The sequence below is a fragment of the Artemia franciscana genome, chromosome 5 (assembly GCF_032884065.1).
Source record: "Artemia franciscana chromosome 5, ASM3288406v1, whole genome shotgun sequence".
NCBI classification, from domain to species: domain Eukaryota; kingdom Metazoa; phylum Arthropoda; class Branchiopoda; order Anostraca; family Artemiidae; genus Artemia; species Artemia franciscana.
In genome coordinates, this window is record NC_088867.1 from 58,642,900 (window position 1) to 58,670,692 (window position 27,793).

The 27,793-nt window shown below is 35.1% G+C and overlaps 1 protein-coding gene across 1 annotated transcript in view; it reads left to right on the forward strand.

Annotated features, from left to right (window-relative positions):
- LOC136027648 (dynein axonemal heavy chain 3-like) overlaps positions 1-27,793 on the forward strand; it is a gene marked incomplete at its 5' end in the record, with an annotated part of 137,231 nt that overhangs the window by 18,819 nt on the left and 90,619 nt on the right. The window contains 4 exon segments of the mRNA XM_065705075.1: positions 10,386-10,514; positions 16,753-16,981; positions 18,353-18,580; positions 22,874-22,994. Coding sequence (XP_065561147.1) covers positions 10,386-10,514; positions 16,753-16,981; positions 18,353-18,580; positions 22,874-22,994 — 707 coding nt within the window.

Sequence of the window (27,793 nt, forward strand, 5' to 3'; positions counted from 1 at the left end):
TGGTTTTACTGGGTTTTCCCCACCCCCGAATATTTTTTCCAATCATAAACTGTTCATAAAAATGCAGGTAAAAAGACCATTAAACTCTCCCCACACAAAAATTATTTTGCCCCCCCCCCAAAAAAAAAATCCTAATGTTAGTATCAAAGTTCAGAATAAAGTATCTTTGCAAAGTAAGATTTTTTTTTTTTTTTGCAACAATACAGAAATCTCGAAGAACTAGCTGAAGTAGGTATTTGGTGATTGGAATGAAGGAGTCCATTTCTAATTTTTAGCTATAATTGGATAAGCCTTTGATGGCAATTGTTTTTAGATTTGGTAAAGTTGATTTTGGGGTCACCGATTAATTGAAATTTTCGATTAATGTCGCCTCTAAAAGTCTATCAAATAATCTAGTCGGAGTCAGTTTTTGAGAGTTACTACAACTTAGGCCAAGGGGTAACTGTAGTTACTGTAACTACAGTAGTTAGTAACTGTAACTTAGGCCAATTAGTAACTTTTAACAATTTAGACCAATTAGTAACTGTAGTTAGGCCAAGGGGTAACTTAGGTTACCCCTAATTTTAACAAAATAGGGGTTAATTTAAATAAAATTAGGGTTAATTTTAACAATTTAGACCAAATAGTAACTGTAGTTAGGCCAAGGGGTAACTTAGGGGAAACGAACAGAAATTACTCCGTATATGAAAGGGGCTTTTCCTTCTCATACCCCCGCTCTTTACGCTAAAGTTTGACTCTTTCTCTTAACTCTACATTTTAAAACAGTAAAAAACTTTAGCGTAAAGAGCGGGGGGTTGAGAATGAAAAGCCCCTTTCATATACGGAGTAATTTCTGTTCGTTTTAAGCTTTAATGTCGCTCCTTACTTTCATTTTAAAACTCTTGTTTTTTTTATTTAATTTCTGAACGTTTTTGAATCAATGCATGTTTTGATTTTGGCTCTCCGCAGAGGAATAATTAAAACGAAATTTGTATATTTTTTTTTTTGCTAAATGGCTTTCTCATAATTTTGATCGAATGATTTTGAGAAAAGAAGAGCGGGGAAGGAAGGCTAGTTGCCCTCCGATTTTCGGTTAATTAAAAAGGCAACTAGAACTTTTAATTTTTTACGAATCTTTTTATAAGTAAAAGATGTACGTAACTTATAAATTAGCTTACGTAAAGAACTTTTGTATTCTCATGTTTGTATTACATATATGAGGGGGTTCGTCCCCTCGTCAGTACCTCGCTCTTTACACTAAAGCTTAAATTTTGTCTCAATTCATTAAGAATGACCCCTGAATCACAAAAGCCGCAGAATAAATAGTTGAAATTACTAAAAATACTTTAGCGTAAAGAGCGAGGTATTAGGAGGAGGTGAGACCCTCATATGGGTAATAATTTCTGTTCGTTTTAAGTTTTAATGCTGCTGCTTACTTCCAGCTGAAAAAAAACTTTTTCATATTTATTTTTTCATTGTTTTTTTTTTAAGTAATGCTAGTAAATCCTGTGATCTCTTCATGGAAATTTTCTTCCCCCATGACAAGTTCCTCGATGGAAAACTCCCCCAGCATATCCCCCTCTTCTCAATCCCTGCCTCCAGCCAAAAAATCCTCCTGAAAACGCCTGTACACTTCCCAATAACCATCACTATATGTGAGCACTGGTCAGAGTTTTGAACTTGTAACCCCACAGGGGACTGTGGGGGAGTAAGTCGTACCCAAAGACATAGTTATAAGGTTTTTCGACTATGCTGAATAAAATGGCTATCTCAGAATTTTGATCCATTGATTTTGGGAAAATAATTAGCGTGGGAGGGGGCCTAGATGCCCTCCAATTTTTTTGGTCACTTAAAAAGGGCTCTAGAACTTTTCATTTCCATTACAATGATTCCTCTCGCAACATTCTAGGACAACTGGGTCGATACGATCACCCCTGGGAAAAAAAAACAAAAAAAAACAAACATATAAACACGCATCCGTGATCTGCCTTCTGGCAAAAAATATAAAATTCCACATTTTTGTAGATAGGAGCTTGAAACTTTTACAGTAGGGTTCTCTGATACGCTGAATCTGATGGTGGGATTTTCTTTATGATTCTATGACTTTTGGGGGGTGTTTCCCCCTATTTTCTAAAATAACGCAAATTTTCTCAGGCTCGTAACTTTTGATAGGTAAGATTAAACTTGATGAAACTTATATATTTAAAATCAGCATTAAAATGCGATTCTTTTGGTGTAGCTATTGGTACCAAAAATTTTTATTCAATTTTTTCCATTTTTTAGAGTTTTGGTTACTATTGAGCCGGGTTGCTCCTTACTACAGTTCGTTACCACGAACTGTTTGATATCTGTATAAAATCCCACCGCACATCACAATTTTTGGTGACAACTAGAATTACTTTGATGGTGTCTTTACTGATGGTGCTTTGGGCTACATCCCTGGTAACATAAGCCTCTTGAAATTTTCTCGAACAATATTTAAATTGCAAGCAGTTCAAGTAATTCAGAGCAACTACTGCCTGTAGTTCAAGTGAATGTGAGCGTTGCAGTTGTATTTCTGAGAAACTCCAATTAACGATTTTGAATTCTTTGTCAAAATATGTTCTTAATGGACGTTCTATTCGTTAATTAAATAAGAAAAGTTTTTTTTCTGAAAGTAAGGAGCGACATTAAAACATAAAACGAAGTTTTAAGTAAAGTTTTAAGTCATATACTTCCGTATATGAAAGGGACTGTCCCCTCCTTAACGCCCTGCTCTTTACGCTAAATTTTTGTTGTTTTAAATAATAGAGCTGTGACAAAGAGTCAATCTTTAGCGTAAAGAGCGGGGTGTCGAGGAGGGGACAGCCTCTTTCATACACGGAATAATTCTGTTTGTTTTAAGTTTTGTTGTCGTTCCTTACTTTCAGTTAAAAAAAAACTTTCTTTTTTATTTTTAATTTCTGAACGTTTTTGAATGGATAGATAGATAGATAGATAGATAGATAAGTGTATTTCAAAAGCCTAAGGGCCATATACACACAAAAATATAAATAAATAACACACAAGCAAGAAAATTAAACAACAGTACAAATTACAAGCACGCACAGAAACAGAATACAGCGCGAAAATACCTAATCTAACGACAAAATAAGTTAATCATATAAACTTTAATTCTTACTAAGGATTAACGGACTTTTCCCCTTTATTAATAATATTTTCACTCTTAAAAACCTATTCTAAAAATATTGCCAAGGACACCCACGCTTAATTGGTCGTCCCATAAATCTTCCGCTTTCCCGATTGAAAGAGAGAGAAAACAAGAAGAGAAAAAGAAATTCTTGTGTTTTGTATCGTATATCGGGAAAGAGAGAGCACTTCCAATCTTGATGGGAAAAAGTTGACTCTCAACTAGGATTCAACGGAGGAAATTTAGTGTAATTCTATTCCGGGAACGTGGCGAGAAGAAAGAATTTGCTTAGGAAATTCTCCAGATCTAGGCCTCAAATTGTTTAGACTCGCTGTCTTTGTGACTTATAATAATAATTCATATTGTGTCTTATAATAATAATTAATAATAAATTATTCCAGAAAAAAAGCCCGTGGGTCATAGGAAAATTACATAATACACAAACAACAAATTAACTACATTAAATTAAAACTATATAAAGAAAACGCTCCCGATGCACCGCTGCAATCCTGACAAACCTTGCTATCTTTTTGATACTCAGGAAATTTGTATCATTCATTCTATCTACCATCCATATCTCATTCAATTTTTCTTTACCATACATCTCACGCCTCCAATCATTCAATTCGACACATTCACACACAAAATGTATTAAACTTTCATCCTGAGATCCGCACATAGGACAAGCAATAGATTCTACCTTCTCCCCTTTTCTCCCTTGATACTTTCTTTTCTCCCCAATCAAAAATCCATTTCCCCTCCAATCCAAATACGCCTTCAAATCCTCTCTACTTAACCCAACCTTCCAAAATACCTCCTCCCCCCAACTCCTCTTTATCTGTTTATAAAATTTTAACGACCCTGAACGATCCAGACTTGCCCACCATATCTGTATTTCTTGATTCTTCAATCTCTCTTGTACCTCCCTTATTACTATTTCCTCCATACCATAATCCCCTTTCCTTCATTCCACCGTTCCCCTAATCCACACTTATCTAAGATGTCCTTAATCTCCGCCGGCCGGGCTGTTTTACTATTCTGTCTCAACGCCTCTAAGTATGCTGCCTTTGCTACCGTAAATCTCTGCATACCCAGTATCCTAACCCAATTTCTCACCATGGTCACTAGCCTCATAGATCGCAGCGATACTAACCCTAAATCCCCCTGGATTACCAAATTACTAAACGAATCCCATAGTCCAAACATCCTCTTATAATATCTCATCATAACCACCTCAAGTTTTGGACCTTTCCGATAGCCCCAGATCTCTGCTCCATAATGCATCGCCGGTACTATCTTACTTGTCCAAATCCTCTTATGTACTCTAAAATCTCTCACCCGTCTAAGACTACTCCTCGCTATTTCACCGCTAATATACCTCCCCCTTGCATTCGCTAGATCCAAATGCCCACTGAATTTCGCATTACTAGTAAACTTTACCCCAAGATAAACAAATTCATTATTCACTGGTATAGTTTCACCTTTAAAGAAAAAATTCACATTTTCACTTTCGATGGCTTTACGACCAAATACCAACACCACTGACTTCGATGTGTTCAGGATTAACTTCTTCTCTTCCAAATAAACCTCCGTAATCTCTAATAATTGTTGCAGTTTCTCCTTTGTTTCAGCCAGTAATACGATGTCGTCAGCAAATAGTAGTAAGCACAGTTTAAGCAAATTTAACGATAACATTGGTGCATTATTCTTAACGAAAAATTCATTGGCATCATTTAAATAAAGGCTAAACAATTTTGGTGACAGCACACATCCCTGCTTTAGTCCCAATAAAGATTGCACCGGAGTTGAGCACTTTCCCGCGACTTTCACTACTAACTTCACGTACTTATACATTTCGCACAGCAACAATACGAAATAGTGAGGCAGTCCTAAAGATAACAGGTTTAACATTAACAGGTTCCTATCGACATTATCATATGCTCCTTTCAGGTCTAAAAAAGCTGCATATAACCTCCCCCCTTTTCCTTTCCTATACTTCTCCACCATAATTCTCAAAGTAAAAATATGATCTACTGCACTATGATTTTTTCTAAACCCTACCTGAAAAGGGGATAGCAGTTCCTTTACCTCCAACCACTTCTTTAATCTTGAGCCTATAACCTTGCAGAAAATCTTACTCATCACATTTCCTAAACTAATTATTCTATAATTACTATGATCCTGTCTGTTACCTTTTTTGAAAATTGGTATTCCTACTGACACATTCCACTGGTCAGGCCATTTCCTATTTTCAGTCACAAAACTGAAAACTGCTGCTAAAACTGGTACTAGAACTGTTTTCCCCATTTTCCAAATCTTTGCTGGTATTCCATCCACCCACGGCGCCGAAGATCCCTTCATTCCTTTTAGGCTTGCACAAACTTCCTCTACCTTAATCGGTTCTAATAGACTATAATCCTCTTGTCTTAAGGGGAAACCATTCTGCTCTCGTAGCTCCTCTACTAAACTCCCTATACCGTCTCCATATTGCTCCCTTTTGCTAGTGTCTTGCTCCAGGTATGTTTTCCACGACTCAGCTGGAGGTATGAGTTTGTCGTTGGCCTTGAATTCCCGCCTTACTTCACTCCAAAACTGTTTTGGGTCTTTTGACAAGTATTCCTCGCTGATCTTTATAGCCCTAATCTCTTCTACTTGTTTTTTTCTCATTTTTAATAACCTCTTGTAGATTTTTCTCTCTGTTCGGTACTCCGATAAGTGTTTATTCATTTCCTGGTCATTTAGTGCTCCTTTCACTTTCCTGAGAAGTTGAATAAGGTTTACTTTCAGCCTCCGACAATCCTCATCAAAGAATTCGTTTGTATTTTTCACCCTCTCCTTGTTGTTTGATATCCCACTGCATTTCTGGTATACTTCCTCTGATATTTCTTGCACGGCTTCTTCTAACTTCCCTTCTCCCAGTATATATATGCATTCCTCCGCCCTTTTCTGCATCTGTTCACTTTCCAACAAATTTTTCAAACGGTTTTCCTCCATACAATCTACCCTAATCTGCTGCTTCATTACCTTCCTACCCTTATCTTCCCTCTTCCCCTTATTCCTCCAACTATATCTCTCACCCTCTATCTCATACATCCATTTCTTCGCCTGTCCTGCCTTCATGACTACCTCTATTGGCTGGTGGTCTGATCCTACAACATCCATAACATAAAAATCCAAACAATTTTCCCATAACCTCCTATCAACCATAATATAATCAATCACGCTAGGCTTCCCCGAACCAAAGCACGTAAAATCTCCCCTTTCATGATCTTTACCCACCCTTCCATTCAAAATTATCAACCGACCCTCACTTCAAAAATTTATCAACTTATGGCCCCACCTATTTTTCCTCCTAGTTTCATCTTTGCTTGTCCTACCTTTCGGGCATCCGTTTCTTCCATACCATTCAACCATACTCTCCATACCTGATAAACAAGGGTTGCCAAGATCCACCTGTATGTCTTCAACCTCCGTACTCGTACCCGTGTAGGCGTTGAAATCACCTAGTAATACAAAAAAATGGTCACTAAACAGCTCAACATAATTAACATACTCCTCAATTAATATGTCCCATGTATACTCATTCATATAAGAACTATTTTCAGGGGGTATATATACACAGCCTATAACATACCTCTTATCCCACATGGACATTTGTAACCACACAATATTTTCTGACGCACTCAATAGCCTATGGATGCTATCAAATATATCATCCCGGATCAATATCGCTATCCCCCCATAATGTCGACCATTACTCGATTTATTTCTCACTCTTTCAAAAACATTGTACCCTTCAACACTTAATGGGTTTTTCCCATCACTCCATGTCTCTACTAGTCCAACTATATCTTTCTTATCATTATCAATACACGCTTCCTTCAACAGATTACTTAGTTTTGTCGCTAAAAACCCTTGTATATTCCAATGCACCATGCGTACTACCCTTTCACTAGAATTTTCACTATGGCCCCCCGTTTCCTATTCATCACCAGCAGTTACTATAGACCCTTGACTCGGCTGTTCTCTTGACACGCTTTCACCATCACTTGCCCTCACCTCAAGACCACTGCCATCAATTGGTGCTTCCTGGTTGAGCACTCCCACTAATCGTGTCTTTCTGATAGGTTGATTTTGATCGTCACTTGGACTTATTATCCTAGCATGGTCGCGTTTGGCCCGTGGTTCAGGCCTCCCGGGCATCTTCAAAGCAACCGTATTTTTCGGTGTAATAAATTTCGTTGTGGTTCGAATATCCGTGTTTGGATCGTCCAATTCATTTTCATTGGCTGAAAAATATCCTTGCAAGCTACCTGTAGATTCTGCCCTGCTACGCGTTGGAGTCTCATGGTCAAGGGACTGACGGCTCTGACCTTGAAGCTTTTCCAAAGCTATCGGGACCATATCTCTAACACTCGGACCACTTACTTCAATTATTTTCTCATCCTCAAAATCATACGTCAAAATCTTGTCCTGTAAAATTAGCCTTACCCCGCTTAATTTAGCAGGCATATTTTTTGACCTAGCCTCCGCTAGCAGTGGTTTTAACTTATCTCGAGCCATACGCTCTCTTTCCGTGTAGTCAGGGGATATATTAAACTTATGACGGCTAAATAGCCCAGAGGATCTCAACACCAAATCTCTCAGAGGCTTGCTAATAAATTTAATGACAACCGGGGGCACGCCATTATTTTTAGAGCGAAGGCGGAAAATATCCTTTATGTCTCGCCTCTCTAGATCCAAATTCGGGACAATTTCATTTAAGCATGACAAAATATCTGACGCTAGACTGGGTCCTCGATGTTTAGGGTCAAAATTGTATATAATCAAATTCATGTTCTTCAATCCTTTTTCAAGAAAATCTATCTTGGACTGGGTTTTCCGCAAATCTTTATTAACAGTCGAGCAGCTTAATGCCAGTCCCGCTATCTCCGATTTAATTGTTCTGTTGGTTTCCTCTACCTTGCAAGAAAATTCCGAAAAAATCGTCTTTAGGCCTTCAATTCCCTCAGCCAAAACTTCTATTTTATTTACTGAGGCTCTTAGACTTTGCATCTCCTTTATCAGTTGTTTTATACCTTCATCGCTCATCTTAGTGTATTAAATATTATGCCAAAATCTTACCTTCGATATGCCTTTCTTATTTACCCTCGTACCGGCCTTCGAGCTTTTCTCAAAAATTTTGTCTTTAGTGGCCAACAAAAACCAGATCAATCCAACTATATCCAAAGGCAATCGTTGCGCAATGAACTAACTATCCAAAAAGTTGAAGTTGATACTGGTTTTGAATTTGGCTCACCTTACCTGAATAATGAAAACTAAATTTGCGTATTAATTTTACTTTTTTAAACTAATAATAACCTTATAATAACCTAAGTTTGAATAATAGCTTCTTTTAAAAGTTAAAAAAGAAATTTTAGCGTAAGAGCAAGCTACTGAGGCCATCTAATATACGTAATAATTTCTGTTCGTTTTAAGTTTTAATGTTGCTTCTTACTTACAGTTTAAAAAAACTTGTTTTTTATTTAATTGCTGATTGTTTTTTTAATAATGTCAGGAAATCCAGCTCCCAATTCATGGAAAAGTTCCTTCCCCCACGAGAAATTTCTCCGTGGAAAGATTCTCCCACGTAACTTAGGCTAAATTAGCGATACTTGCAGAACTAATTTTGTAAGACATAGTAACAAAACGGCCAAAGAAGTCGAAACTGTTTTTATGAAAATGAGAGTCATAAGTTGAACAATTCTCAAATGACTGATATGAATGAAATAAAAGACCGTTTTTGGAAAAAAAACTTGTTTTTTTATTTAATAACAACCATAAGCCGAACACATACAATATCTTTAGTTTATTATCACATAAAAATCATAGTTATAAAGCTGCTTAAGGTAAAATTAAATGCTAAGTTTGGCAGGAAAATAAAACAAACAAATTATTGTTTGTGTCGGCCATTATTTTACAAAATTCGCACTTTAGCGTAAATGCGATTTATTGATGAGGGGGGGGGGCTTCCTCATATACGTAATATGAGTGGGTTCTCCCCCTCTTCAATACTTCGCTCTTTACACTAAATTTCGAATTTTGTTCCAATTCTTTCAAAATGACCCCTGAATCACAAAGGCTGCTTAATTAGAACAAATAGCTTTTTTTAAAGTAATAAAAATACTTTGGCGTAAACAGCGCGGTAATTGACAAGGGGATGAACCCCCTTATATACGTAATAATTTCTGTTCGTTTTAAGTTTTAATGTTACTCCTTACTTTCAGTTGAAAAAACCTGTTTTTTTTTAACTCGAATTTCTGATCGTTTTTAAATAATGCTGGGATATACAGTGCCCCTTCATAGAAATTATCTTCCCCCATGTAAAATTCCTCCATAGATAGATCCTCCCATGTAACCTAATATGCCCCCCAACCAGAAAAAATATCCCCTGAAAACGTCTGTTTACTTACCTATAACAAATACTATATGTAAACAATGGACAAAGCTCATAACTGGCAGCTCTTTTTCCGGGGACTGTGGGGGGTTAAGTAGTCCTCTAAGACATAGTTATTACATATTTCAACAATGCTAAACACAACGGCTATCTCAAAATTTTTATCCAATTACTTCGGGAAAAAATGAGCATGGGAGGGGGCCAAGTTGCCCTTAAATTTTTAATCACTCAAAAAGGGCACCAGAATTTTGAATTTTCGTTAGAATGAGCCGTTGTGCAAAATTCTAAAACAATTGGGTCGATACTATCACTCCTGGAAAAAAAAAATCCGTGATCTTTCTTTAAAAAAACAACAAACAAACAAACAACAAGATTCCACATTTGTGTAGATTAGGAGCTTGAAACATCTACAATAGAGTTCTGATGCGCTGGATCTGATGGCGTGATTTCCATTAAGGTTCTATGACTTTCAGGGCTTGTTTCTCCCTATTTTCGAAAATAAGGCAAATTTTCTCAGGCTCGTAACTTTTGATGGGTAGAACTAAACTTGATGAAACATATATTTAAAATTTGCATAAAATCTGATCTTATAATGTATATATATTGGTATCAAAGTTTTTTTTTTAGAATTTTGGTGACTATTGAGCCAGGTCGCTCCTTGCTTACAGTTCGTTACCACGAACTGTTTGAAAAAAACATACCTTACTGTAGCCAACACAGCAAGTTGAATATGCTTTTTTTCTATTTGATTAGTAAAATGGTATAAGATCATCTCTATAAAGTAAGATTAATTTTTTTCAGGATATCTTTCTCAAAAGTTGCTCCAGACTGTTTTCTTGCAATCATTAACAAAGTTGGTATTAGAATTGAAGATCCTCCTTCAATCCTTCAGTCGATCATGATGTCAAAGGGATTCTTAAACAGTGAGAAGTAAGTAGTTCTGTCATCTAGCACCAAAGAGTGTCGGGAATTCAATGGCATTTTTCAAAAAGGGCCTAAGTCCACTTTCCTTATTTTTCAGTAAATCAAAATAAAAATAAAAGCGCATAATGAAAAAATATTTTTCACAAATCAAAATTTATGAAGCTTAAACTTTAAAGAATCAATTCTGGTTAACTTTTTGATGAAATTCGCTGGAAATGTCAAAAATTGCTGAATTATTCGTTACCTTGAAGATAAGGGACTTATGCTCTTTTTAAGTCCTTTTGCAAAAAATTATTTGGTCAGACTTAAAGTAAACCTGTCTTGAATAGACCAATCGATATATCTCTTTGGGCTCTTTTGAGCCATATGCTTAACTCATTTCCGGAAAAAAATGGACTTGGGTTCTCTTAGCGAAACACCACAGAATTATTGAAAGAGGGAACTGTGACATTTTATGAAAATAGAATAAGAATCTCAGTAAGAATTAAAAACAGCTTGTGAAACTGAGGCTGCTATGTCACCTACCAAAATTAGAAATATTCAAAGCAAGCTTATTTCTAATTCAGTATATTTCAATTCGTGTTGGTTTATGTTTATTCACAGCAAAATTGGATTTAAGTCATGCCATGAAAATATCTCAAGCTATTGCTTAAAACTTCCAGAAAGTTGGCAGATTTCCTTTTTTTTAAGCTATTTTAAGTTGCTTGTAAATTGATCTAAGCTAGGCTACCAAGGAGAAATTTTTTCAGTTCGAAAAATAGGATCCAACAAATATGTTTATTAGGGAATTTTGGCAAAAGGGGTTTCTTGTTTCTGTCTGATATGAATGAGGGTACAAAAAAACACAAAATGAATAAAACTATTATTTTATTTTGGTTTCACATGATTTGCTGGATGACGTTTGCTGTTTTCTCTCTCAGACGCACTTGACTTTCCTCTCTTATATCCTTCTTATATCCTTGTGGCTTTACTTGCATCTTCAGAAAATTATAAGAAAACCTACCTACCCTTCTGTTCCAAAGTAGCTTCCTTCTTGGATAATAAATGTGAACTTGGGTATTTAAGATGCTCCTGGCGTATAATTTCGCGACTTTTATACAAAATTTTCTTAAAAAAAATGATAAAACAATCTAATTTATACTTAACTTATAAGTAAGAATTTATTACTCATCTAATTATCTTACTTATAAGTACGTCGTTCCTATCTATGTTTAAACAAAGTATTATTCTTGGTGTATAATTTTCTTATTTTGACAAAGGCGTCAAAGAAACGGTAAAACAACCTAATTCACATCCATTATCTAAATTCATATTTATTTATTTAAACGTACGTTGTTGCTGCCTATGTTTAATTAAAAAGATCATGCATTTTTTGAACTTTAATTGAAAAATATAAAAAAACAGAATTGCCCTCCCCCCCTCCTCCTAGATTTCAGACCGTAAATTCCCCACTTTCCTTATATTTCCTTGAATTGGCGCCATTGCGAACGAGCAAACATATCTTTTATATATATGAAGATGGTGCTGAATATATAGATCAAAAGTATATAGAATATACCAGTCTTGATGGATCCTTCAGGATAGGCTGACAAAAGACTCCAATTGGAACTGATTTAATTATGCCGTTTTGTTTCTTTTCTGAAATCAAACAATTCGTAGTAATGAACTGTAGTAAGGAGCAATCCGGCTCAATAGTAAACGAAACTCTAAAAACCGGAATTTTGATATTAATAAATACATCAAAAGAATCAAATTTTTATGCTTATTTTAAATATATAAGTTTCATTAAATTTAGTCCAACTCAACATAAGTTACGAGCCTGAGAAAATTTGCCTTGTTTTGGAAAATAGGGGGAAATACCCCTCAAAAGTTACAGGACCATAGCATTCAGCGTATCAAAGAACCCTATTGTAGAAGTTTCAAGCTCCTATCTAAAAAAATGTGGAACTTAGTATTTTCTGCCAGAAGACCGATCACGGGTGCGTGTTTATTTGTTTGTTTGTTTGTTTTTTTCCCCAGGGGTGATCATATCTACCAAGTGGTCCTAGAATGTCGCAGGAGGACTCATTCTACCGGAAATTAAAAGTTTTAGTGCCGTTTTTAAGTGACCAATAAAATTGGAGGGCACCTAGGTCCCATCCCACGCTCATTTTTTCCCAAAGTCAACGGATCAAAATTTTGAGATATCCATTTTATTCAGCATAGTTAAAAAATATAATAACTGTGTCTTTGGGGCTGACTTACTTTCCTACAGTCCCCGGGGGAGGGGCTGTAAGTTACAAACTTTGACCAGCGTTTACATGCTGTGATGGTTATTTGGAAGTGTACAGACCTTTTCAGGGGGATTTTTTGGTTGGAGAGGGGAAGGGGTTGAGGGGAGGAGGCTACGTAGGAGGATCTTCTCTTGGAGGAATTTGTCATAGGAGAAGAGAAATTCCATGAAGGGGGCGCAGGATTTTCTAGCAGTATTTTTAAAATAACAATGAAAAAATAAATAGAAAAAAGTTTTTTCCACTGAAATTAAGGACCAGCATTAAAACTTAAAACAAACAGAGATTATTACGCGTATGGGGGGGGGGCTCATCTCTTCCTAAATATCTCGCTCTTTACGCTAAACTATTTTTAAGTAATTTGAACTATTTATTCTACAGCCTTTGTGATTCAGGAGTCAATCTTAAAGAATTGGGACAAAATTAAAGATTTAGTGTAAAGAGCGAGGTATTAACGAGGAGGCAAACCCCCTCGTATACATAATAAAAATATACAAATATAGAATTTCGTTACGTAAGTTAATTTGTATGTTACGTATATTTTTTAAACAATAAAAACGTTCATTAAAAATTAAAATTCTAGTTGCCTTTTTAAGTAGCCGAAAAAGTGGAGGGCAACTAGGCCTCCTCCCCCACCCTTTTGCTCAAAATCGTCTGATCAAAACTAAGAGAAAGCCATTTAGCCAAAAAAAAAATAATACGCAACTTTCGTTTTCATTATTCATTTGTGGAGAGCCAAAATCAAACATGCATTAGTTCAAAAACGCTCAGAAATTAAATAAAAAAAAACAACAGTTTTTTAACTGAAAGAGGGAGCGACATTCAAACTTAAAACGAACAGAAATTACTCCGTGTATGAAAGGGGCTGTTCCCTCCTCAACGTCCCGCTCTTTACGCTAAAGTTATTTACTGTTTTATAAAGTAGAATTGAGAGAAAAAGTCAAACTTTAACGTAAAGAGCGGGACGTTGAGGAGGGAACAACCCCTTTCATACACGGAGTAATTTCTGTTCGTTTTAAGTTTTAATGTCGCTCCTTACTTTCAGTTAAAAAGCTTGTTTTTTTTATTTAATTACAATTAAAACAACCAAATTCTTCGTTTGTTTAATTATCTCAGCTCCGTTCTATGTGGCTGTTTTTGAAATCTGATTTCGCCGAGCTGGTTAAAACTGGTTCTCAAGTTCACTTTTTATTTTTCATTTCAACTATATTTATTTGAAGTAACTTTTTTTCGCAAGATTTCTGCTGTGGTAATAAAAAATATAAAAAATAGTACCCGTTTAGGGTAGTTAGTTTTAACACGGATGTCCCACTTCCACCGGCATCCAATGACGCTGGTGCCCCAGCACTTCTTATAGTGACATGACCTTTATTCTAATAGAATGTTTCTCTTTATTCTAATGGAGTGGATTTCTCAGTTATTCTTGTTTTGAGGTATTGGTAGGAACATACGTACTTGCGGCCGAAATTAATCCCGGTGGAATGCATTTCTGTTCGATGCGGTGTGTGCCAAGGAGGAGTCATATCCCCACTTATTTTTAAGATATGCATAGCTTCCACTTTAGCCTTGGTTCGGTCAACTTATTACTATTGAGTGTCTGATATTTCATATTTAGCTTACGCTGAAGAGATTTTATAGATTACCCGATCGAAATCTTCGTTGTCTAAAATGGTCAGTATCGTTCGTGATTCACTTAGTAAAAATGATTGAATTTTAAATAGAGATAAATACCAATATTTATATTAATTCCTGCACATCGTGATTCCCGCCCAAATGCTCTGATTTTAACGTTCCTATCGTTTGTTCTTTGAATGGGCTGGTATTTTTGTATGCTCCAGCATTATGAGTGTGCGTAATAAGGTTATAGATGATTCTAGAAAAAAATCCAGGTTGGATATTCTAAAAATGTAGCAAATAAAGGAAAATTTAAACGGAAACCCTAATCTAAGTTATATCCAACTTTTTGTAATTATCCTGTGCTTCTTCCTGTTAGTGTCTTAGTCTGCTAATTTGCCAGGATGTTAGGCACCTGCACTCGTATCATTTTCGCTTTCTCATGTTCCTTCTATGATTGCCTTCACGTACTCGGAACCAAGGCAAGCTCGAGCCACACCACGGGTTCATCCGTCGTTTCGAATTGTAGAGTTTTTGTATTTGTTGTTGTTTTGTATTTTTTTCCTTTCTTTTTTCTTTGTACTCTGGTTTTCTCTTTATTTATTAGCGGGTTATAAATAAATTATTAGTATTGTTATGGTGATACTCATTGAGAACTATACCAAGTTAGTAGTAAAACTTTAAGGAAAATATTGAGTATATTTTGTACTTATCGGTTACATAATAAACACTATAGAATTACGATCGCGGAAGATGCGAAGATGACACAAGAAACTGATCAAGCAACTTCTTTATACCACAGAATTAGCTTCGGCTTGGTTGGAAAATAAATTGTAGCTATATCTTATTTAAGTATTTAGTTGGTATTTTGGTTTGATTAGGTTAGTATAATATATGCTACACTTTACCCCCCTAATGTTAAAATATTAGCCCAAATTTGTTTCTAAACTTTTATATTTTCATCATATTTCGTTTGATTTCATTAGCATTAATCGAATTCCACATCTCGAGTGTCTACTATATAACCGACAAGTACAAAATATTTATATAAGCTCTAAACCTGTGACACTACGTGCATTCAAATTGTCAAAATAGCATATCTGCAGTATCAAAGGAATGGGAAGTATAAAGTTGAAATTTTCGTAACATTCTGATCCAAATTAAATCAATCTCGAGAGAAACATTGAGCCCATTCAAAGACACTTGTAGTATCAACTATTTTGTGTTTTTGTCTGCCTGATCATTTCAATCTGAAATATAAAACAGCTGATCTGTTTAGCAACGTTTGAACAGTTTGACGATACTTTTTGTCCTTAAAAATTCAAACATTAACAATATTTTCATTCCCCAAGATAACTACACCTTCCAAGGAAAGCTATGTTATCTAAGGCTGTTGTACGTTACATGTGTTTAGCTTGTTTCCTGCTGATTTTCACACACGTTTCTTTCTTTAAATCTTGTAGTAGTAGTAGTAGTAGTAGTAGTAGTAGTAGTAGTAGTAGTAGTAGTAGTAGTAGTAGTAGTAGTAGTAGTAGTAGTAGTAGTAGTAGTAGTAGTAGTAGTAGTAGTAGTAGTAGTAGTAGTAGTAGTAGTAGTAGTAGTAGTAGTAGTAGTAGTAGTAGTAGTAGTAGTAGTAGTAGTAGTAGTAGTAGTAGTAGTAGTAGTAGTAGTAGTAGTAGTAGTAGTAGTAGTAGTAGTAGTAGTAGTAGTAGTAGTAGTAGTAGTAGTAGTAGTAGTAGTAGTAGTAGTAGTAGTAGTAGTAGTAGTAGTAGTATTAGTGGCAGTAGTAGTAGTAGTAGTAGTAGTAGAATAATTTTATTGAAAATAATCATTTATATTTAATAGCACAACAAAAGCGGAGCTTGCGAGGATGTGCTAAAATAGAAAAAAAGAAAAAGGGTATAGAACATAAGACCATTTACCGAAACCAACATAAAAATAAACAAAAAAACACTACAATATAAAATCCCAAAACAACACAATGAATACAGAAAAATGACCCACTGAAAATATAGTTATTCTGTTTGAAAAGCATACCTACCCGCTACTACAAAAACCCGCTACTACAAAAACTAAATACGGTATTAAAGATAATTTTTCATTAAAAATTTGATTCCTACATGGCTGTGTAAGTTTCAATTTAAACAATTCACATAATAAGATTGGATCACTGTCTATCGTATTTTAAGCTTTTTTCTGTTTCAGAATTTTCATCGCTCAGTTTCAATTATTTGAAAGCAAGACTTAATTCGCTCTAAGTTGAGACCTCAATTGCAATTTACTCAAAGAAATATAGTTTAATATGTTTTCGGGAAATTTATTTTTATCATACGTGTGCTAATACACGGTTGTTGTTTCAGGCTTACCACTAAGTATTTCAACTTCCAAAGAAGCCTGAGAAAGAAGCTTAAGCTGAAAAACAGCTATCATCAGAATGACTTGTTTAAAGTTCGTTCTATAGTGAACCGTACCCTGCGATGTTTGGACAATCACTTCGTTACTGACAGCCCGAACTCCGGAGATTACGATCAAGAAATGTATTTTTCCGATTGCATAAAAAAGGTGGAGATATCCAGCTGTATTGGAAAGGTAAACAGGTTTTTACTGAAATCTCGGACGTGCATAATACACGAAACATCAGGAAAAGTTTCTTAGCTAAGGTACAAAGAATTTAGGAAATCAACCAGGATTTACAGGAACTGAAAACTAAAATAGTCAACTATACATAAAATTTGGATCATATACCTTGACAAAGTTAGATGTAGAGTAAATTTAAATTAATACTCCGCAATCCTTCTTTTCCAGTCAGTGAATGTGAAATTCAGATGGGGATAGAGGGTAAATCCAAAGACAATGTTGGTTCAACACCTAATTAGAAAAAAAACGTAAGATAGTCGGGTTGCATTAATGCTTAGAAAATAGGATAGTAAAAAAAGAAATACCCTCAAGCATGCTTTTTATTATTGTTCCTAGCCAAGGGCAAGGCCCACTGGATTTGCAATCCTATGTCCTTCAGAACAAAGGCTCGATTGTTGGCGTAGCAAATCCTGACTTGGGTTAGGAGTCAGGGGTGAGACTCCGCAAGGTCAGCTCAATGAGTCTAGGGAGTTTATGGCTAAAGAAATTTCTATGTAACACCTAACTTTCAGATGACAGGTGAGGTAGGAAACACCTGTTCCTGTTGCAAGAAGAAGAAGATAGTCATTGTTACGTGTTTGGTAAAACTAGCTTTTTGTTCTTTTCTGTTTTTTGCGTCCAAGGGATTTGTTCAACTTCTTTGTAAAGGTCAGCTCAAAGAGTTTAAAAAACAGATAAAACCGTTACGTGGCTGGAGAGAGGGTGTGTATTTGTTAGATCTTTTGATCCCGGGCTGTGTTATACATACGAGGCAGATTTTGATACTTTAAGATTGTTCAATTTAAGAGTTAAGAGTTCAATTTTATGTCTAGGTTCTTTGAGTTTTAACTTATAGCACAATGTTATATATTTTATTTTATATTTATTAAAACCTAATTGGTTGAACATTATTTGTAGCATTACAATTCGTTCTGACTTAGGTCAATGAAAATGAGGGATTAGTCATGTTCATGTGATGGATGGAGCCTTTAACCTTATGGTTTTGCGAAGTCATTATTGCAAGGTGTGTTAACACATGTTTCAGTTTCCTTGAGATCATAATTTACAGTCATTTTTCTGGTATAACTTTTTTTTGTCTTTCTTTCAGCTATAAATTTTTGAATTTTATTGATATATAGGATTTTTCACTTAGTCAACATTAATACGAGCAGGCCAACGGGTAACTTAATATTGACAAAACCAAATACAGTACTCACTTCTTAGAACAATAAGCAGATACAAATCAACTATAATTTGAAAGTTTTTCAATTGTGTTTCATCTACATTTTCTTATGCAACAAGAATGAAAGTTTCTGTTTTTTTTATGGATTTTTTTTTTTATAGGAAGTTGAAACGATGCAAAATTTGATGATAGAGTATTTTCCCGCATTGGAAGCACAAAATGAAGCAGGAGATCTATCAAAGCAGTTGAAAGACACTATCCAAGATCTCGGACTCCAGGCAACCACTTCCTTCATAGAAAAACTACAACAGCTTCTTTGGTTAATTGAAACTGAGCACCAAATCATTATTGAAGGCCCACCCTTTTCTGGAAAAACTTCACTAATAAAGGTAGATTTTGACGGTTAAAGCTAAAAAGTTAAGATAATAAAATTAAAGATAATTTTTCATTAATTAAGGTAAGATTTCTAGATGCTATTAACATTTGAGAATTCTTCCCCTATGAGCATATCGCACCATTATTAATTTTTTGAATAATCTTATTGTAAATTCTCGTTTAACTTCACTACGTTTTCTGGGTAGGAAGAGAGATAGAAATCACCTATACGTTTATATAGGAGAGCAAAGGTTTTAAAAAAGGTTACATTGCTATAACATTATTTCATATTGTCCAAAAATGACCGAAAAAGGTTACATTGCTATAAAATTATTTCATATTGTCCAAAAATGACCGAAATTTGTACTTTCAGACAGTTTAGTCTTCAGAATAGGGGGAGGACTAAAATAATGTCTCCCCCTTTCATAGGAGGCTCTCATAAGCCTTTCCATGAAATTACACAGAAAGGCTGAAACTTATGGGAGTAGAAAAAAACAAACTATGAAAAAAGCAGTGATGACACTTTCAGCAGCGAGGCAAACCATTCAAAATAGAAACGGCTATTGATGATAACATTCACCTATATTTTAAAAAAAGGCTTTTGGTAGAAAGACTGTTTGGTAAAATTGTTAATAAAAGAATTCAGTTTTCTATTTAGAAAGGCTTTTCTCGTAAAATTGTCACTGAAAAACTTGTGATTAAATGTAGGAATATGATTAACAGTCTTGACTGTACAGAATCTGCATTTCCGTTTAAGCTTATTTAGAATTTATATTCCGATTAGAAATCCGTAGCCTTATTGAATTTTCCCAGAAAAGTTGTGGTTAAAAAAAAATATTGAATGTGGGATTATTAATAACAGTCTGGATTGCAATGTATTCGCAATTACACTAGTGCAAAATATTGTCGTTGGAAAACGTATAATCAAATGCTGATAATAATTTGGATTGTAATGATTTCGCAATGCCGTGAGTGGTTGGTTAGAATCTGCATTGTCAAAGAAAATAGTCTTTGATTTTTTTTTTCAGCGAAGTTTTACGAAAAACATACGATTGAACACACAATTTTGAATAAGCATTCTGAATTGTAATTACTTCTTGTCCTTCAGCACTTACTTAGGTAAAATCCGTATTGCGAATGAGAAAAGTCTCTGAACTTTTCCCAGTAAATTACGCGTCGAAAAACACTGTACTGAATGTGAGATATTTAGTAATAGTCCGGATTAAAACGGCTCTACACATCCATAGCGCGTAGTGAGAACAAGTAATGTGCGCCGAAATAGTCTTAGAATCTATTTTTTAAGTAGAATAGTCGTTAACAAAAGCATGATTTAAAGCAGGATAATTAATCAGACTCTGGGGTTGTAATTATTATTTTTGCGTCTGGTTTTTTTTTTGTTTTTACCAGTTACTTTCTGAATTCTGATGCTACTGAATGTCAATTATTTCATAGTAAGAATCCCTATTGTGAATGATAGTCTTGAAAGTAAAATCGGCATTGAAAAAACACAATTTACGAGTGATATTATTGATCAAAGTCTGGGTTGTGATTATTGTGCTTGTTCCTGGATTTTTTTTTCTGTTAAGGTTCTGGATTGTGATGATTCTGCGTTTCCATTAGATGATAATGGAAGTTTATACTGTAAATGAGAATAGTCTTATACATTTTTTCCAGTCAAGTTGTCGTTGACAAAGGTATAACTGTTGACAAAGGTATAACTGAGTGCAGTGCTATTATCAACACAGTTTTTTCAATATAAAGTTAGGAGCAACATTAAAACTTTAAACGGACAGAAATTATTACGCATGCGACGGCTCTCCCCAACTCCTCGCTTTTTATGCTAAAGTTTTTAGTACTCGTAAACGAGGTTCTTATTGTTCTGTTGAAAAACAGTTCTTAAGGAAGTGGGACAAAATTCAAAATTTAGCGTAAAGAGCGAGTTGTTGAGGGGAGGCAACCCCCTTTATATCCATAATAATTTATGTTTGTTTTAATTTTTAATATTACTCCATACTTTGCACTGAATAAACTTTTTTTTATTTAATTTCTGACCGTTTTTCAAATAATGCCTAAATATCTGACCCCACCTCCACGGTTAAATTCCACTCCCCATGGAAATACCCTCTAGACGATTCAATATCGGTGAAAATTAACCCAGGACTATTACCCTTAACAACTCCACGCGTAAAATTGAGACGGAAAAGAGAATACAAGACATATGAAAAGAATTTTGTATAGGCATTCTGGCAAACTCCACCTGTGTATAATTTTTCCTGACAAGTTCATCCCCAATAAATTGCACCCTGTAAAACCCCCAACAGAAAATTTGTCCCCACCCACCACCCAAAAATGTATGCATACTTTCCAATAACAAATACTATGCGTAAGCAATGGGGTGAATTTATAATTTAAAGACCTTTTCTCTGGGGCTGTGGCGGTCATGTTATATCCAAAGGTATAGTAATTTGGGCCTTTTAACTATGATTAACAAAATGGCTATCTCAAAACTTTGATCGGGCAATTTCGGGAAAAAGGGACCATGGGAGGGGGCTTAGTTGCCCTCCAATCTTTTTTGCCACTTAAAAAGGGTACTAGAACTTTAATTTCCATTTGAATGAGCCCTTTCACTATATTCTAGGACCAACGGGTTGATACGATCACCCCTGAAAAAAACATCGAGCACGAATCCGTGATCTTTTTTTCTGGTAAAAAATACAAAATTCCGCATTTTCGCACATAGGAGCTTGAAACCTCTACAGTAGGGTTTTTGATACGCTGAATCTGATGGTGTGATTTTCATTGAGATTTTATGACTTTTGGGGGATGTTTTCCCCTTTTTTCGAAAATCAGGCAAATTTTGTCATTCTCGTTACCTTTGATTGGTAAAACTAATGAAACTCATATATTTGAACTCAACATAATAGGTCGGTTCCTTTGATATATCTATTGGTATAAAAATTACGTTTTTTAGAGTTTCTCTTACAATTGAGCAGGGTTGCTCCTTACTTACAGTTCATTACCCCGAACTTTTAGACCATATTGTGAGTGAAGCTATTCTTTGCGTTATAATTGGATTTAAGCTTTCTAGAAATAGCTTCAGTTGTAAATTGGAAATCATCTCATTAATTTGTTGTATTGTTTTATGTAGCTCCCAGTGACTAACGTCTTTGCAGTATCTAAATAGTAGTGAAAGATGACCATCCAAATTAAATCTAAAATAAGGATCACTTTTGTATAGAATTGAGCCCCAAAACACACCAAAAAGCTAATAATTCAAAAAAAATTCTCGCTGCCAAGATATCAGACGCACAAAGAGTTGTCGAGCAAAATCCCATAGCGAACCAGAGAGTCTAAGGAACTAGTAGGTCTAAGAGTGAAAACTGACGCTAGCTTCGAAAAGAAGTTACCAGCGCCATCTTGAGTTTAGGACTTTGATTTAACCAAAATGATGTACACTCGTCTTTGGAGGTACTCAAAATGTATAGGAGGGTGGTTAAAACAGATATTTGTCCCAAGTAGGCCTACCATCTCAAAGCCAACTAGCCTACCTAACCTACTAAGATTTTCCCATGCTAACGTAGCCTACTTCGCGCATACTGGGCTTTGTCTTAAAATAATTCTTGGAATCACCAGACGCTGTACTTTTAGCGCTACTCATAGTCTTTACTTCCTATCCACTCTATCTTCTCGTGATGACAAAGATCGAACCCTTATAGTTTTTCAAATTTATCACAAGACATGATTCTCCGTGACAATGTAATTTAAATTGCTTCAAAATTATTTGAAGCATTTTGAAAGAACAAAATGTCATAATTTTCATTTTTTAACAATATTTTTTAATTATGTTTGCTTATATACATGAATTGAAATATATTGATGCGGATAAGGCTTCAAAATAAGGTTCAATCGAGATATAAAGAGCTATAGCCCTAAGGGGTCAACATGTTTATTCAAGGAGACAGTTCAGATGTAATAGGTTAGCAGACACCTATCGACAAAACTGTCCATTTTTCAAGCTAAAATAGGAAAATTACAGTAAGCATAGTTGCAACACCTTTTATCAGTTACTAAATAAAAGAAAAACAAATTTTTATTAACTGCAAGTAAGGAGCGACGTGAAAACTTAAAACGAACAGAAATTATTCTTTATATGAAAGGAGTTGTCCCCTCCTCAACGCCCCGCTCTGTACGCTAAAGTTTTACTCTTTTTCACAACTCTACTTTTTAAAACAATAAAAAAAACTTGTGCTACAAATTGTGATCGATCTATTATTTAGAGTTGAAATATAATATGCTTCTTATTATAGGTTGTGCAAGAATTTCTCACGCGACAAAGAAAAATCGAAGTTTCTGCTCAATGGATTTTCTGTTCCGCTGGAAATCTCAGTGAAGTTTTTGGAAAATTTGAAAAGCAGGAATGGAAAGATGGTACAGTTATATGTATATATTTTTTTATTTGAGGGAAAAAGAGAAACAAAACTAAAATTTCCAAGGGATAAGTACTTATGAAATAGTTGTCAAATTCAGGATATATTTTGTAAGGCTTCCTTATTTAGTCAAATAAAAAAAAATAAACAGTTAAAAAACAAGGAGCTACATTAAAACTTAAAACAAACAGAAATTATTCCGTATATGAAAGGGGCTGTCCCCTCTTCAATGCCCCGCTCTTTACGCTAAATTGTTTTATTGCTTTAAAAAGTAGAGTTGTGAGAAAGAATCAAACTTAGATTCTATGACTTTTGGGGGGCGTTTCCCTCCATTTTCTAAAATAAAGTAAATTTTCTCAGGCTCGTAACTTGGTAAGACTAAGCTTGACGAAACTTGTACATTTAAAATCAGCATAAAAATACAATTCTTTTGATGTAACTATTGGTGTCAAAATTCCGTTTTTTAGAGTTTCGGGAACTATTGAGCCGGGTCACTCCTTGCTACAGTTCTTTACCACAAACTGTTTGATGTCTTTTTCCTTCGTATCGAGTACAAAACTTTCAATGTTGGCACTCCGAAGGATTTGTTTAAGTTCAGTTTCTATTCAATTGATTCATATCAAAGTGATTGATAAAGTACAAACAGTAAAACTTTAAATTTGTAACATTATAGACAAATTCCATCGAATTCCTGAAGAACACAAGCGAAAAGAAACTGCAAACATAAATTTCATCTGCATCTCTTGATATATTTACATATAATACCAGCTTATTAACTACAGAGCCACCAAACTTGCATATTCGCACCAAGTCCTGCATTGGGGTCATTCTTAGGATTAATGGTGCCCAGGGCAACATCAACCTTGGCACCCTTCCTCTTTCCCAATAAGTTATTTCATGTGATCTAGCAAGTTAGCAAATGCCTTAAAACAAGATCTCAGCAAGATCCCCCCCAGAGGTGGTTTTAGGGAGGACAGTTTGGGCACTTGCCCTGGGCGCAGAAATTTCAGCGACACAAAATTTCGGAGAAAAAATCTACCGGTTATAATCATTTTGAACCCAATGGTTTTTTGTGATATTTTGTGTTCAAATTCTGTTAACAAATGAGGATTTTGCTAATAAATGAAAATTTTTGGATACAAGGGGGCACTAATCAAGGTTTTGTCTTAGGTGCAAGAGAGGCCAGAACCACCACTGCCTTTCATACCATCCACAGTAGCCTTGGGCAGCTTTACCAGCCCCCTCCTCTTGAATGACTGCACTAAAGCAGTGAATTATACTGAAGCATAGACGGTATCAGTCTATGTAGAGATGAGCCACTTTTACTAATTTCACAGTGCAAATCAGGATGTGCAAATCAGCTTTATCAGATTTCCACGACGGGATCCATCCAAGGTCTTATCGTTTTTTTTTCTGAAAGTTGATAATTTAAAGAGATTTCACTTGTGTTTGATTCATATACTATAAATTAATTAATTTATATAGTTTCATTTCGGAATTATATCACTAATCAAATAGTTCGTGGTAACGGACTGTAAGCAGTTAGCAACCCGGCTTATTAGTAACCAAAACTAAGAAACGGAATTTTGATACAAATAGATATATAAAAAGAAATTTGTTTATTATGCTGATTTCAACTATATAAGTTTCATTAAGTTTAGTCTTAGCCACTAAAGGATAGGAGCCTGAGAAACTTTGCCTGATTTTCGAGAAAAGGTGGAAACATCCCTTAAATGTCACAGAATATTAATGAAAATCACACCATCAGATTCAGCAAATTCCCAAACCCTACTGCAGAGGAATCAAGCTCCTATCTGCATTAAATAAAAAACAAGTTTTTCTTTAACTGAAAGTAAGGAGTAACATTAAAACTTAAAACGAACAAAACTTACTCCGTATATGAAAGGGGCTGTTCCCTCCTCAACGCCCTGCTCTTTACGCTGAAGTTTGACTCTTTCTCTCAACTCTACTATTTAAAAAAGTGAAAATACTTTAGCGCGAAGAGCGGGGCGTTGAGGAGGGAACAGCCCCTTTCATATAAGGAGGAATTTCTGTTCGTTTTAAGTTTTAATGTCGCTCCTTATTTTCAATTAAAAAACTTCTTTTTTTAATTTCGGAACGTTTTTGAATTAATGCATGTTTTGATTTTGGCTCTCCGCACATGAATAATTACAACGAAATTTGCATATTAGTTTATTTTTTGGCTAAATGGCTTTCTCATAGTATTGACCGGACGATTTTGAGAAAAAAAAGGAGTGGAGGAGTAGGCCTAGTTACACTCCAATTTTTTGGTTATTTAAAAAGGCAACTAGAACTTTTAATTTTTTACGAACGTTTTTATTAGTAAAAATATAAGTAAATTACGAATTAATTTACGTAACGAACCTCTATATTCGTATGTTTTATTATATATATGAGGAGGTTCACCCCCTCGTCTATATACCTCACTCTTTACACTAAACCTTAAATGTTGTCCCAATTCCTTAAGAATTACCCCTGAATCACAAAAGCCGTAGAATAAATAGTTGAAATTAATAAAATTATTAGGAGGAGGTGAACCTCTCATATGCGTAATAATTTCTTTTCGTTTTAAGTTTTAATGCTGCTTCTTACTTTCAGTTGGAAAAAACTTTTTCATACTTATTTTTTCATTGTTTTTTTAAGAAATGCAAAAAAATCCTGCTTCATGGAAATTTTCTTCCACCATGACAAATTCTTCCATGGAAAAAAGTTCTCCCCGCATAAACCCCTCCCCTCAACCACCCCCCCAACCAAAAAAAACTGAAAGTGTTGTACACTTTCCATTAACCATTACTCTATGTAAACAGTGGTCGAACTTGCAGCGCTTCCCACGGGGACTGCGGGGGAGTAAGTCGTCCCCAAAGACATAGTTGTTAAGTTTTTCGACTATGCTGAATAAAATGGCTATATCAGAATTTTGATCCAGTGACTTTGGAAAAAATGAGCGTGGGAGGGGGCTAGGTGCCCTCCAATTTTTTGGTCACTTAAAAAGAGCACTAGAATTTTGGAATTTTAATTAGAGCATTATTTGCGCTTAGTATTTGTTATTGGGGAGTATGTATACAATTTTCCGGGGGTGGGGACAAATTTTCTGCAGGTTTTTTTCTGCGGGGGAATTTTTCATGGGGGAAGTTTCCAGGCGTTGATTTTGTCAGGGGAAATCTTATACTGGGAAATTTACCAGAATTCATATACAAAATTATTTTTATTTATTTTGCTTTTTCTGTTCCGTCTCAATTTTACGGTGGAGTTTTTAAGGGTAATCGTCCTGGGTAGATTTCCACCAGATGGAATTTTCTAGAGGATCTGTAGCGATTCCTCCGTGGAGGTGGGGGCCAGATTTACAGGCATTATTTAAAAAATAGTAAGAAATTAAATTTAAAAAAACAAGCTTTTTCAATTGAAAGTAAGGAGCAAAATTAAAACCTAAAACGAACAGAAATTATTACATAAATGAAGGGGATTGCTCCCTCCTCAACACCTCGCTCTTTACGCTAAAGTTTGAGTTTTGTCCCAATTCCCTAAGAACGATTCTTGAAACACACGTCGCTTAATTAGAACAATAAGAAGCTTTTTTAAAAGAACTAAAAACTTCAGCGTAAAGAGCGAGGTGTTGAGGAAGGAGAAATCCCTTCCATATACGTAATAATATTTGATCGTTTTAAGTTTTGATGTTGCTCCTTACTTTCAGTTGAAAAAATTTCTTTTATTTAATGTACAAAAAGAGAGGATTCGTCTTGTATATTCTTAATAACATAGGAAATACTAAAGAAGGCTTTTTAGCTTTTGACGATTTTTTTTTTTATAGAAATCACAGATGAAGAAGCTTATTAAAAAATGGGTTTTATAGCCGTAATAGGTGATAGTAATTGTAGTAGTATGTAATTATGGCTGGCGGTCTTTAGATAGAGCCACTGAGAACAGTTATCAGATGCCTAATATCTGGCTGCACAAGATAGTGCAGACATAAAAGCAAAAATGCACCAGAAGCTTTGTTTTAGTAAAAATATTTTATAAAAAATTTTCGAATTTCAAAAATTTTCTAAAAAATTAGCAGTTAGAATATTTTCAACATTGCGAAATTTAATAAGCAGCTACCCGGAAAAATGCCAAAATAGCAAAAACGTAATCATCTTGCAATATTGACTATGACGCATTCAGTTCCTCAAGCATGGCTGATCTATCCTACCTCTTATGAAGTTTTGGTTTTGGGGCACTATCATACCGACGTCCTACCTCTCGCCTACAGTTTTAATATTGCTTGATTAATTAAAATTTGACTTGCTTACCTTACTAATTAATTCAACATAAGAAAAAAACTGTCCTAAAGCACGCCGCTATATCGTCTGTCTCAATTTATTTTAAGCTCCTCATTCAGCTCCTCAAGCATGGCTGATCTCTCCTACCGCTTATGAAGTTTTAGTTTTGGGGCACTATCATACCGACGTCCTACCTCTCGCCTACAGTTTTAATATTGCTTCATTAATTAAAATTTAACTTGCTTAGCTTACTAATTAATTCAACACAAGAAAAAAAAGTGTGCTAAAGCTCGCCGCTGTATCATCTGTCTCACTTTATTTTAAGCTCCTCATTCAGTTCCTCAAGCATGGCTGATCTCTCCTACCTCTTATGAAGTTTTAGTTTTGGGGCACTATCATACCGACGTCCTACCTATCGTCCAAAGTTTTCATATTGCTTGATTAATTAAAATTTGACTTGCTTACCTTACTAATTAATTCAACATAAGAAAAAAAGTGTGCTAAAGCACGCCGCTGTATC